At 37.9% G+C, this 12,363-nt stretch overlaps 1 protein-coding gene across 1 annotated transcript in view; it reads right to left on the bottom strand.

The window, feature by feature from the left end:
- Positions 1 to 12,363, bottom strand: part of LOC144637235 (HEAT repeat-containing protein 5B-like) — a 40,119-nt gene that overhangs the window by 8,492 nt on the left and 19,264 nt on the right. Inside the window, exons 14-27 of the mRNA XM_078496362.1 lie at positions 11,432 to 11,638; positions 10,806 to 10,874; positions 10,395 to 10,676; positions 10,010 to 10,199; positions 8,309 to 8,653; positions 7,887 to 8,087; positions 6,723 to 6,935; positions 6,371 to 6,471; positions 5,994 to 6,071; positions 5,808 to 5,876; positions 2,721 to 2,900; positions 1,308 to 1,525; positions 885 to 1,006; positions 550 to 776 (exon numbers count right to left, since the gene is read on the bottom strand). Coding sequence (XP_078352488.1) covers positions 550 to 776; positions 885 to 1,006; positions 1,308 to 1,525; positions 2,721 to 2,900; positions 5,808 to 5,876; positions 5,994 to 6,071; positions 6,371 to 6,471; positions 6,723 to 6,935; positions 7,887 to 8,087; positions 8,309 to 8,653; positions 10,010 to 10,199; positions 10,395 to 10,676; positions 10,806 to 10,874; positions 11,432 to 11,638 — 2,502 coding nt within the window. The remainder of the gene's footprint in view (positions 1 to 549; positions 777 to 884; positions 1,007 to 1,307; positions 1,526 to 2,720; positions 2,901 to 5,807; positions 5,877 to 5,993; positions 6,072 to 6,370; positions 6,472 to 6,722; positions 6,936 to 7,886; positions 8,088 to 8,308; positions 8,654 to 10,009; positions 10,200 to 10,394; positions 10,677 to 10,805; positions 10,875 to 11,431; positions 11,639 to 12,363) is intronic.

The raw sequence follows: 12,363 nt of genomic DNA, 5'->3' as shown, positions 1-12,363 counted from the left end.
GGCTGACATGTTGGTAGTGTGTCAGTAATGTGTTGCCTGACATGTTGGTAGTGTGTCAGTGATGTGTTGGCTGACATGTTGGTAGTGTGTCAGCAATGTGCTGGCTGACATGTTGGTAGTGTGTCAGTGATGTGTTGGCTGACATGTTGGTAGTGTGTCAGCGATGTGTTGGCTGACATGTTGGTAGTGTGTCAGTGATGTGTTGGCTGACATGTTGGTAGTGTGTCAGTGATGTGTTGGCTGACATGTTGATAGTATGTCAGTAATGTGTTGGCTGACATGTTGGTAGTGTGTCAGTGATGTGTTGGCTGACATGTTGGTAGCATATCAGTGTTGCGCTGGCTGACATGTTGGTAGTGTGTCAGTTATGTGGTGGCTAGCATGTTGGTAGTATGTCAGTGATCCGTTTTTTTTGGCTGACATGTTTGTAGCAAGTGTTAGTCTAACAAATAAATAGAGTAGCAAAAACCTGAAAAGAAAATGATGGATAAGACAAAAGGAAGTGCTAAATGTAAAGAACATTGAAAGGAACATTGGGAGCATATTTACCTGTTCATTTCCTATCAGAGTTCTTGCCCAATGTGAACTTAGCAAACTGTAGAATGCATTAAGACAAGAAGAAACAGTGTTATTAGGTTGTGTTCCCCTGGAAGAACTCAAGGATTCCATGCCGATTCCAACGAGTAAATGAAAGTAATCTGTGTTGACTTCTGTTGGGGTCTTGGCAGTTGTGACCATTGCTCCATTGTTTGTGTGTAAAGATTCACTTGATGAGCCTAAAATTTCAGAAACAAACGAGGTGTTTTTTTTTTACTTAAATCTTCTATTTAGAGTTATAACAACTAAAACATTCTTTCAAACACTACAGAAAAATGAGCAGTTACCTTGTTCCATGTCATGTTTTATGCTTTCAAATCCCCCATTATTTAGCCACAAGGAGGCTGCATGAACAATGGATGGCCAGCAGCTCTTGTAATGGGGTTTTGCTTGCTCCATTGAATCAGGGCTACAAGAAACAAAATGCGCTAATAGATAAATCCTCACAGCACGAGAGACTAAGTCCTATAGAAACTTATTATCTGGCAACAGCTGTCATCTTAAGTTGCTCATACGATAACTTAGTGGCCCGGTTTGCCAGCTGATCGTTAGCTGTCACTCAAACATTTACTAAAGACTCACCCAAGACAGAATGTTAACTACTGTTTACAATCAAGTGCTCGTTGCATGAAGCAAACAAACCTCTTATTACCTTATTACAAGATGACAATGAAACGTTTCTGTACCCTTTTGGATCAAGTATGACACACCTGTAAAACATTCCCCCTTGTGGTGGCAACTGAGATGTATATTCTCCTGGCAGGGCAAGAAGTGCGTGATCCTTTAGTGCTCCCAGCCAATATTTACTTAAAGACTTCAACTCGGGTTCCACCAACTCCAGAAGACTTCCTGCTGGTTCAGAAAAGTCATCTTCACCAGAATTGATTGAAGATGGGCTGTCTTTCTGCTTCATGGCAACAATATACACCTACAAAAGTCAAACGAGGGAATATCTCTACTCATGCCCTGCAAACTAACTCATAACAAATATTTATGTAATGCTATTTACTAGAAGTAGTTTATACTACACCTGTTCTTACTGTAAACATGTTTGTTCATCTCTAAACATGTGTTGTTTAAAAAAACAATTGCCTATTGTGTTCAGTTATCTCTTGTATTAAAGGGCGGTATCACAAGAATTACTTCGAAAAGTCAAAGTCAAAAGATATATTTTCATTAACCCTATTCAGACCAGGCTTTTTTGGTCTTTTCAGACCGGGGGGGGGGCAGATTCCGCCCCCCCCCCTCCGTAACTCCCAAAATATTTAAGCAATCACAATGAAACTTACAGGATATATAGTATGTCCCAAAATCTATCTTTTGGTATATGTCACGTGGGATGATGACGTCACATCCCGTGACAATTACATCATAATGTCAAAACGGATATCGAAATTTTTTCAAAACGTCAGAAAACTGCCTAAAATTACTGGAAAATACTCAAAACCAATAAAAATGTGCTTAAAACCCGTAAACAGCTGAAAATAATTGCTTTAAAGTTATGTTTCATTAATAGAAACACGAAAATTACAAATTTGGGGAAACATGCCTGTCAAAATGCCGTTGCCATGGTGACGTCAAGTTCCTGACACAACAACCTACCCTACCAAATTATTCCCAGATAAATTTTAGATAAAGTCACAAAGTTTGGCAGCGTTTGGTTGAATATTAAAAAAGTTATAAGCGTTCAAAATCGGCGCGGGCACTTTCCGCCCCCCCCCCCGGTCTGGATAGGGTTAATGGAAACTTTAAAATAATGGTATAGTTGTGTTATAAATGATAAAAACAGTACACTAAAGTAACAAAAGATGTATTATCATGAGTTATACAGGGATGAGATTTCAAATAAAAATTCAAAACGTCTGGCAAACTTTTCAAACTCTGCCCATGTGTCATGGACAAATCGTTAAAAACTAAATACATTTTGCTCTCCTTTAAATTATTCACGTTATATCTTCACTTTGGTGTTCTCTGCACATCTTGTGAATAAGTAAAGCTATCGAGGAATACTTTAAGCTCTGTTATGGCGAAAATGCATCAGAATCGCCATGATACTGCCCCTTTAAATGTTTGAAAAATAATCTGGATAAGTCTGTTTTGATATTCATAGAAAATAAAATTACCTCTGCCCAAGCTTTCAAAACAGCCAACTTTTCCATTGTGGTAGCTGCCTCATTGTACAACTGTAAAGAAGAATCCTTGGCCTGTCCCACTTTTGACAGCTTAGTGACCAAGAGTTGCTGAATTCTTCGTACGTCATTTAAGTCTCGTGCAATACCACCAGCAATCCATGCACTACAGACCTGCAATAAGAGGCATACTATCATCAGTAAAGGTGCAGTGACTATATGATTAGCACAAGATTGCCAATATCCAGAGTTCAAGCCCTGACCATAGTTCTTGTTTTTTTGTTTTTCCCCTCCCAGTTCCAAATGAAACTATAGACATCAGCAAAATGCTGGGCCAACCTGGTAAACTGCTAGGATTGACATATAGCAAACCCCTAACCACTCACGGATTAACAGGGCTGTCGCTGTATTGCATTTCATGTACATTTTGTTCAGCTGTTCTTCATGGATCAATACTGCTTGCTTGTGGTGAATAATCTGTTTTAACTTGTTCCACTCTCCTCAGTTTCAACAGGTGTCCCTCTATCTGTGGTCAGTTTGCTTGGAAGTTTCAGCAACATCCCAATATTTAGCCAATGAGGTGAATTAAAGCAGGGTAGCAACCTTTGAAACCCTTCCTCTTCCAATTCCCCAGGTTAGCAGCTTTGGTATTGTTGCAAATCAGGAGACAACCAGGGGAAGTGGTGCTTGATTGTGGATCTTACTTCTTTGGTGGAGTGAGAGCTAGCATTAATTATGGGATTAACCACTTGAGATGAGTACACCCTCAATTACAAAACTGTAGATCATCTTATCTTATTGTCCATGTGCACCATGCTCATTGGATCGTTATTAATGGAGAAGAAACGGGGCAGCCAATACTATGTTAATCTAGTCCTCCTCGGTTCCTTCTATCTTTAGTTCATTTGCTGACATCGTGGAGTAGATCCTTGTGAATTCCTGAACGATTCTTGATTTACTTAGAAGGCTTCGTCAAAGCAAGTCCTCCTGACATACTCATTCTGTGCAGAACCTGAATACTACACTGGCAATTTGCAGCGGGCAAGTGTGTGAGTCCCTCGCCAGTGCAAGTGGTATTAGGAATTGAGTTGGATTTAGTCAATCAAGTTGCACATATTCTCACAGATAAACTACTTACATTGCAAGACTTTACTAGTTCTTAGCTTTTACAGGGGTGGTGCATCATACAATAAAGTCGTGCGATAAATAAGTCGATAATTGCGATAAATGATTACATAAATGATTACATAAATGATTACACTCTTTTTAGAAAAAGGATCATCCTGTTCATCTTAGTAGGGAATTTAATCTTGGTTTTCATCTACGTTTCTTCTGACATAGCTGAAATTGTCACTTTTGAGGTTATCACAATGGATTTTGGTTTGCTTGCATGGGCCCCACCATAACAGCAGCAGTCCATCGCCTTCAGGGAGCTCTTGCCATAGCTTCTTTTGTACAGGGACACCAGTGATGCAAGAGGTATGTTTCCTTTCACTCTGACATGTTTTTTTCTCACTTAGACAAAGTCCATCATCTTTTGTCATCAACTTGGCAAGTTGCATCATGTTTTCCTTGTTTGGCAGATACGCCTCTGTTTGCAATCTTTTAAGGCTAGAACTATTCACCCTTTCTTCTTCATGATTTATCTTTCAAGTGTCTTCATTTTAAACAGGGTTTTAGACCATCTTGCAAACTGTCTTCACCTGGAAAGGCTTGTGTGGGGGGTATTAAGCACTGTCAGGGTTCGCCATCTTCCAACCGTATACCAATCACTGACAATTTCTGTTCCCAACGGTAACCTGGCTGACTGCTCACCGATAATCCATTTGGCCATACTATATATTGCAGTGAACTCTCTCACCTTTTTATAGCATGTGTATCAAGATCAAAAGTTCAAAGATGGACCCCATTAGGAAGCGCCGCATCATCCACATTGAGAGTGGTCAGCTGCCAATTAGTGTGGTTTGAGCCTTGGTGCCTATCTTTCTATCAGGATAGATAAACCAGGCAATCTGGGTTTGATTCACGTAACTCTCACCAATCTCATGAAAAATAATTACCTCTACTCAAGGTAAATTTTCAAGCCACACCTTCCACATTGGACCATCTTCCTTTGCAGGTCACAGTGGAGTTCCTTTTTCATTAAAATACAAGCCATGGCTTGTTCATCTAGCAATGCCTATCACCTCTACATTACGACCCTGTCCAAGCTCTTACCCAAAAGTTGCCTTGAAGCCTGTGAACTGTGGTGCTCTTTAGCAGTCTCTTTATGTAGTGTGATGCATTGGCATCCTTTTGGATTCACATTAGTAGCTGACCTTACAACATCTTAAGGTAGTGTTACTTTTGGGAAACAATGCTACTTATTAGATTGGTAGTTACATGTATTTGGGGGGAGGGTGCTTGTACGCTATTTACGAGTCCCTCCATTCTTCAAGCATCTTACGAAAGGCCTTTTGACTGGATATTTTCTGCTGTAAATGTGTCTGTCACCACACAAACCCTTAAGACATCACTTTTGAGCCTGTCTTTTGGCAAGTTAAGTGTGGCTGAATATTATTTTTGCAAAGTTCCCATGGGGGACGCCCCGCCAGCTTATCTTTATGGATCAACTTTGCTTGCTCATTTCAAATCATCACGCATCCTCTCCTCCCAACCTCTTGGTTTGTTGGTATCCAGGTAAGTATTCACTGAATTCCTGTAAGTGCGACAGTGCCAACCTGTTAGTGGCTGCTTGCTTAGGGTGTTCCCCTTCCAGGGGTGTCATGGATACCTGTGCTGTGTGTGGCATCTGGCACATGCTGATCTTTCAGGCACCAGTTCCCAAGCTCACCTATCAGCAATGGGTTTATATAAGGAGTCAATTTACTTGGGAGGAATTAACAACTTTAAAAAAAAATTGAATTGGATTAGTCTTTGTTATGTTCAAAGATGTAACAGTTGAAACTAATTATTCCCATATTTTGTCTACCAATTAAATTGGATCATAGCAATGGATAGAAATTTAAAAAATCCACCAAATAACCACTTGCAGCTTGGGATTAATGTTTTAGAATCTACCTTTTAAAATTCATTTCATACCTCACATGCCATGGCAGTAACATCAGATGGCATATCAGATGCAAATGCTGGTCGTAAAGCAGCACCAACCTATCAATAATAGAGTTCAGATTTAAAAGGTATGTTAGTCTCCTTACCATACCTAATGGCTATAAACAAGATTCGCTTTCTTTGCTATAATAAATTGATATGAATAGAGTCTTTTACCTGAGCTTGAAACTGTTCTAGTATAACATGACCTGGATAATCAGGGTCCGAAACTGAAGCAAACATGTTGACAACATCCTGAAGAAAATGCGTAAAGCAAGAACAAAAACTCTTGTCAATTTACATGAGGTAGCTTCAATGAAGATATCAACTTTTAACAGAAACTATAGATCTTTAAAAAACGTTGCAGTCAGAGTAAAACTAAAATAGCATCGCCAATACAGTTGAACTTCCACATGACCACATGTGTAGATGTCAAATCACCTGACACCTGTCATAAAAGAACATGTCCTATAAAAGGTTATTGCCTTGTTCTGAAATTCAACTGTAGTACCAGCAAGTTTGCCTCATAGAGTGGATAAGTAACTGTTGAATACCTGTAAAGTGCTAAGTCCTGCCAGCTTCAAATGATCACATATTGCTGTAGCTGCAATGAATACCATTCTGACTAGTTCTTGAAGATGCATGATAAGAAAATCTATCAAAGAAATAACAGTTAATTCGTCATTCTGTATTATTTTATAAATGCCAATTTGAATGCACAAGACTATTTGTGTCAATCATAGTCTTTAGATGTACCTTTCAAGAATAGCCACTTACATTAATTTTCCTATTGCACGGCGGCTCTCCAACAATACAGAATAATCACTCAGTCAATTCCTCTAGGTGCATGTCTTCACATAAGGCCATACTGCATCAACACAAGTATACTTTATCATAATATCTTACCCTCTCCAGTCTCCTGTCGTGTTGCACGTGCCTGCACTAAATCAAAGTGAGCATGCCTTGACTGACAAACTATAACAATTTTCTTGATACACTCTGTAGCAAACACTCTGGTTGGCCAGCGTGGATCCACTTTAGGATGAGTTTCCTCAGGAGCTTCTCCTGCTGTCATGCCACCACCTTCATCAGTATCCCCTTCACCTGCCTCATCAGCCTCTGGCAACAAAACAAAACTCAAAAATAAAGTTTTCCTCACTGAATTTTGTTCATTATTCAATGTCTATTGTAATATGGTTGACTGTTAACAGGAGTAATGCTCAAGTAAAAAAGGGTTTTAGTTTGAGAGTTTGTTCCATATTTATAACTAATCATAACAAGCAGATTGAACAGTTTTCTGTTTTAAAGTTTCTGCAGGTCTTCAGAAACAAACTGCACTTTCATTAATTCATTCATCTATTCATTTGCTTATACAAACATGCAAGTAATAAACAAGTCTTGGCCTAAATCTATATGTGTTCTTATTGTTGTCAACGGTATCAAAACGTAACATGTTCAAATGCTTTGTTATCCCTCAAATTACATTATCACCAGTTTTAGACTCTCTTTTTCTAATTTTGTTTCCTGTTTGAATGCTTTGATCTTCCAATGGAAAACTATTCTTGCCCATACAAATATTTAGAGTGATTACTGGAATGTTTTTGCTGTCAAACCTAATGTTTTATCTATCTGAAAGAAATTTATAATTGCCTGCTAATCTACTGTTATTCATTCAACATTTTGAATATCCATTCAAAATATTTGTTGTTTATGTATAGAACACCTAAAAATTCTTGTAGCATTCATTACCCATTCATTAACTGTTAGTGTTTGCCTGTTTTAAGTTAAAGCATTAGTGTAACTTTTCCAGTGGAACATCACAACTTTAAAATTCATGACTATTTAATAACTATTAATGAATTGAATTACGCCTTATCAGCTGGAAGAGTGACTGCCATTTCTTGGCAGCCCTCTGCAAATTACATTTCTGATTATCACAAACAAAAGTGCCACTGACACAGAACATGGTGGTGTAACAGCCTGTAGTCTGTGAACTTATACTACTGAAAGACTGCTATGTTAAATGAATGCAACAAACATAATATGAATCATTAACAGTAATAATCGAACCTTCATCTTTCTCTCTGTTCTGAACATCTCCACCTTTGCCACCTTTGCTGCTTTTCGATGCAGACAGCACATCCCTACACAAACCCAGCCAGTGTGTCAAGTTATGGGATGCAAGAGTCTGCAGCATGCTGTTCAATGTGTCATGAATATCTGATCTCATTCGTGTGTCAGTTTCTGTGTCCAACATCCCAAACAATGCACCTAAAGAAGCACAACTGACATGAGTACCTTAAGGCCTGAACAATCAATGGAAATCGATTGTGATTCATGTTGTTGTTATTGTTATTGTTGTTGATGATGATGATGCCATTATGCTACCATGCCATTGTAATTTGCATTTAGGTAAAAATTAAGTAGACTAACACAAATGTTACTTCTATGGGAAAATAAGTTACTTCCAATTTAAAGCACTTAACTCATACCTTCCAAGCCTTTGTCGTCTATGACAACAGCATAACTAGACTGTCGCCGTTTACTTAGCTCCTCTGAAGCAGCTGAAGCATGTTCACAAACTTCTTTAGCTTCTCGCTGAGAAAGTTGACGGAGACAAGCAACTGTGGCTCGCCGCAGCAACAAGTGGGGACTTGAAAGGTTAACACACAGTTTACGAACAACAGTTCCCAAATTAATGTGACTTGGAGCAAACACATGAAGCTGTTGAAGGCAGTTGATTGCTTCTGCCTGCACAAGTGAATCTGCATGGTTTTGCATAATGGCACAAGAAACTACACATGACAGGCGGAGATCTCTAATGGACTTTGATGTTCCTAAAATTAAAAACATTTGTTCATTAGGAAGTATATAATGGAATTTTGGATATAATGCAGATTTTATACCGGTCAGGTTGTTAAACCTTAAGGCTGCAGGGGGCACCTACAACTGTAGCTATCCATAAATAAATACATAGGAGAAAATCTTGCTTGTCCTACATCTTTACAAATGCTTTTTTCTTGGCTGTTTTGGATAAAACTGAGTTCAAATTTCACAGACATAAAGGAATGATGAAAGTTTAAAAATGTTGTCTTTAATTTTGTACAGAATGCACTTTAATTAAGGTGATGCTAGAACTCAGTAAGTGCCAAATTAGATTTTTTATCCAAGTTTGCAGATATAATAGATGACAGTTCTCTGTGATTTTATCAAAAATGTTATTAATGGTTATCAAAAAATGATCAAGAAAAACCTCTAGTGTGTTATGACAGAAGCGTTTTATTTTTAAGTTTAAAGGGACTATGTCACAGATTTTACCATTATTGGCTGTGGATGGCACAGATGGAAATGGATTTCAATTTGAAAACGTTAGGCAAACGTTTTCAAATTGTTTCCGCGTGTCTTCAAAAAATCAATATTTGTACCCTTAGCTTGATTTCTATCTGTAAATTAAGGTTATATCTTCCTTAAGATGTTCGAAAATATTGTTTTTTATAGGTTAAGTTGCCTTCCACTTATTTCAGAATGGATTAGACCAAAAATCTGCAAAATCTCTGTGACATAGTCCCTTTAAATTTTAAAGTTTTTAAAGGAAAGAATGCTAAATGGATTAGACCAAAAATCTGCAAAATCTGTGACATAGTCCCTTTAAATTTTAAAGTTTTTAAAGGAAAAATGCTAAATGGATTAGACCAAAAATCTGCAAAATCTCTGTGACATAGTCCCTTTAAATTTTAAAGTTTTTAAAGGAAAGAATGCTAAATGGATTAGACCAAAAATCTGCAAAATCTGTGACATAGTCCCTTTAAATTTTAAAGTTTTTAAAGGAAAAAATGCTAAATGGATTAGACCAAAAATCTGCAAAATCTCTGTGACATAGTCCCTTTAAATTTTAAAGTTTTTAAAGGAAAGAATGCTAAATGGATTAGACCAAAAATCTGCAAAATCTGTGACATAGTCCCTTTAAATTTTAAAGTTTTTAAAGGAAAAAATGCTAAATGGATTAGACCAAAAATCTGCAAAATCTCTGTGACATAGTCCCTTTAAATTTTAAAGTTTTTAAAGGAAAGAATGCTAAGTCCATCTCAGGCTTCCCAAACATCTCACTGTTACCCAACTAACACACCTTGGTTGAAGGAAGTACTACAATATTAAGATGTCAAACACTCCAAGGAGATTTGATATATGTTTACCTTGTAATTCAGGTCCAATGGAAGTAATCAGAGCTGCTAGACACTTTCCGAGACATTGGTGAACTTCAGTTATGGCAGAAGGAACAGTCAGGACAAGATTAACAACTTGTTCCAATGTTGGATTAACATAGCTTCTAAACATTGGCCCACCACAATCAGCAATAAGAGCTAAGGCATGTAAAGCCCATACCTATGTCAGTCAGAAGAAATAGCAGTAAGTCAAATGTACGCTTGTAGTCTGGAAAAGGTTATGAAGAGAACAATTATCAACAGACAGGCAACACTAAGTCATCTTTTTTAATTCCAGCAAGAGACAGAAGATGTTTGCATTACTCAAGGAAACTTTTAAGAATTGACACAAGGGCTGACTTTATAACCAACAAACCTGTACTAAAGAGGACGAATTATCCTTGGCTAAGGCAAGAAGTATACTGACACTACTGTTGAGGTGATGGCCTGATGCCATCCCACCCACATAACGATGAATACAGCCCAGAGCAACAGAGAAGCCTGTCCTGGACACTGCATCCCTTGCTGCCTTCAGCTGGTCAAAGATCTTCTGGGTAATATTTGATGTTAGAACAGGGCTTCCTACAGCTTGTGCAATACGCCCTAGAGCTTCACCAGCAGCACAGCGAACAATGGGGTCAGGATTTGTAACAGCATCCTGCCAAATGAAAAAACATTCAATGAAAACGCACATAAAACTGCAAGATAAACAATCCACATTTAACTTCAGAGTCAAACACAAGTGCCTTGATTTGCTAAGTATAAACAGAGTAGACCTAAGACTTACCATAACTAAATTTACAGCAGTATTCCTGACATCTTCATCCCCTACACTAGTTTTTGACTCAGCAATCCCCTGATAAACAACAACAATCACCATAACTCATGCAGTGGGTTGAGGCATGTTCTTCACACAAGTAAAATAATTATATTACTATGAACTCTGGTCAGAATAAGTGGCTGCACTTTATAGTCCACACATGTTGGTATTCCTCTACATTGACTTTGCTCACTGTATGTTAATTTTAAACATTTCCAATAAAGCATTAACTAAAGGTGTAAGTGATAAAGCAGACAGCAGTGATAAAACATTGGCAGACATGGCTGTTTGAGCCTCAGAGTATCAGCAGTTTGGCATTAAGTGACATTGTTCAAGTATGAGAAGTTCTCAAAAAACCATGGTTGAGGTAGATGTTTTTACAAGTGTTATAGTAAGGCTGTGCCATCCAACAATGCCTCTGAAGAAAGGCTCTACTCAGGTTGTCGAAACACAACATTAGTTACCAATGACAATCATTCCTGAGACTCAAAATTATCCTCTTGCCCAGATGATCACATTATTGTTATTTATTATTTCTTTTTTATTAGACAAACTGCTGATGACTAGTAGTCAGTAACTATAACATGATTTACCTTCAAAGAGAAGAGAAATGCTGTCAATATGTTTGTTTGTATAGCTTGTTGCCTTGAGGACTTTGCCTGCCGTATGCATTCAGCAAAATGAGCCAATAACTGACTGCGGTGTTTTTGTGCAACAAATGGAAACACAGTTCCAAACAATTTAATGGCTTCATCAATAACAGCTACTCCTAACGGCAATGGACCAGGAACATCTTCTCCCTTAAATGGTTGAAAAAAATATAATAAACTCTTTCAGCAAGTTACATGTTTATCCCTAAAACCATCCCTACCCCAGCTAGTGGTCAGTGTTCTGGAACAACTGCACTGATGCATGTCCAGTTGACGGCCATAATGGTTTCAAAGATGATTTTTTAATACATGTAACATTAATAAGAAATAATGTTTAAAGTTGGCAGGATAACAGAAATTAGTCTAATTTGAAGAGGTGAATATAAGAATGCGACATTCTGATTGGTCAAGAAGCTCTGGTTTATGACGTTATATTCACCTCGCTTGAAAGTGAATATAACATTTCAGGGCTTGGTTACTAAGCCGCACCAACTTTGCCATCCAGGCAAGTAAACATGGCGGCATTTGATGAATGAAATTTTCTTTCATTCGAAAGAAATCACGTCAAGTCCGGGGTATTCAAAACAGTTGGAATTTTAAAAATTGGCTACCAAGGCTTTTGAACCGAAAATATTTTCAAGAGATGGTTCTCAAGGCATTAGAATTTGGTGCTAAGGACGGCGGTTTTGGAGATCGCACGAACCACAAGAAACTCAGTGGCAGATCAATTGACCAAAAATTACTCAGTTCTCTTCAGATCAGAGCTACTCGACTTATTTCAAGAGGATTTACACAATTGCTCAGAAGTCGCCAACGATTAAACGAAGGTACTACATATCTGTCTTTTTCGAGGTGTTTGTTTTGTTTTGTTTTAT

This window comes from Oculina patagonica, chromosome 13, assembly GCF_052425735.1.
Source record: "Oculina patagonica isolate OP01 chromosome 13, crgOcupat, whole genome shotgun sequence".
Classification (NCBI taxonomy): Eukaryota; Metazoa; Cnidaria; class Anthozoa; order Scleractinia; family Oculinidae; genus Oculina; species Oculina patagonica.
This window is presented reverse-complemented; position numbering and strand designations above follow the sequence as displayed.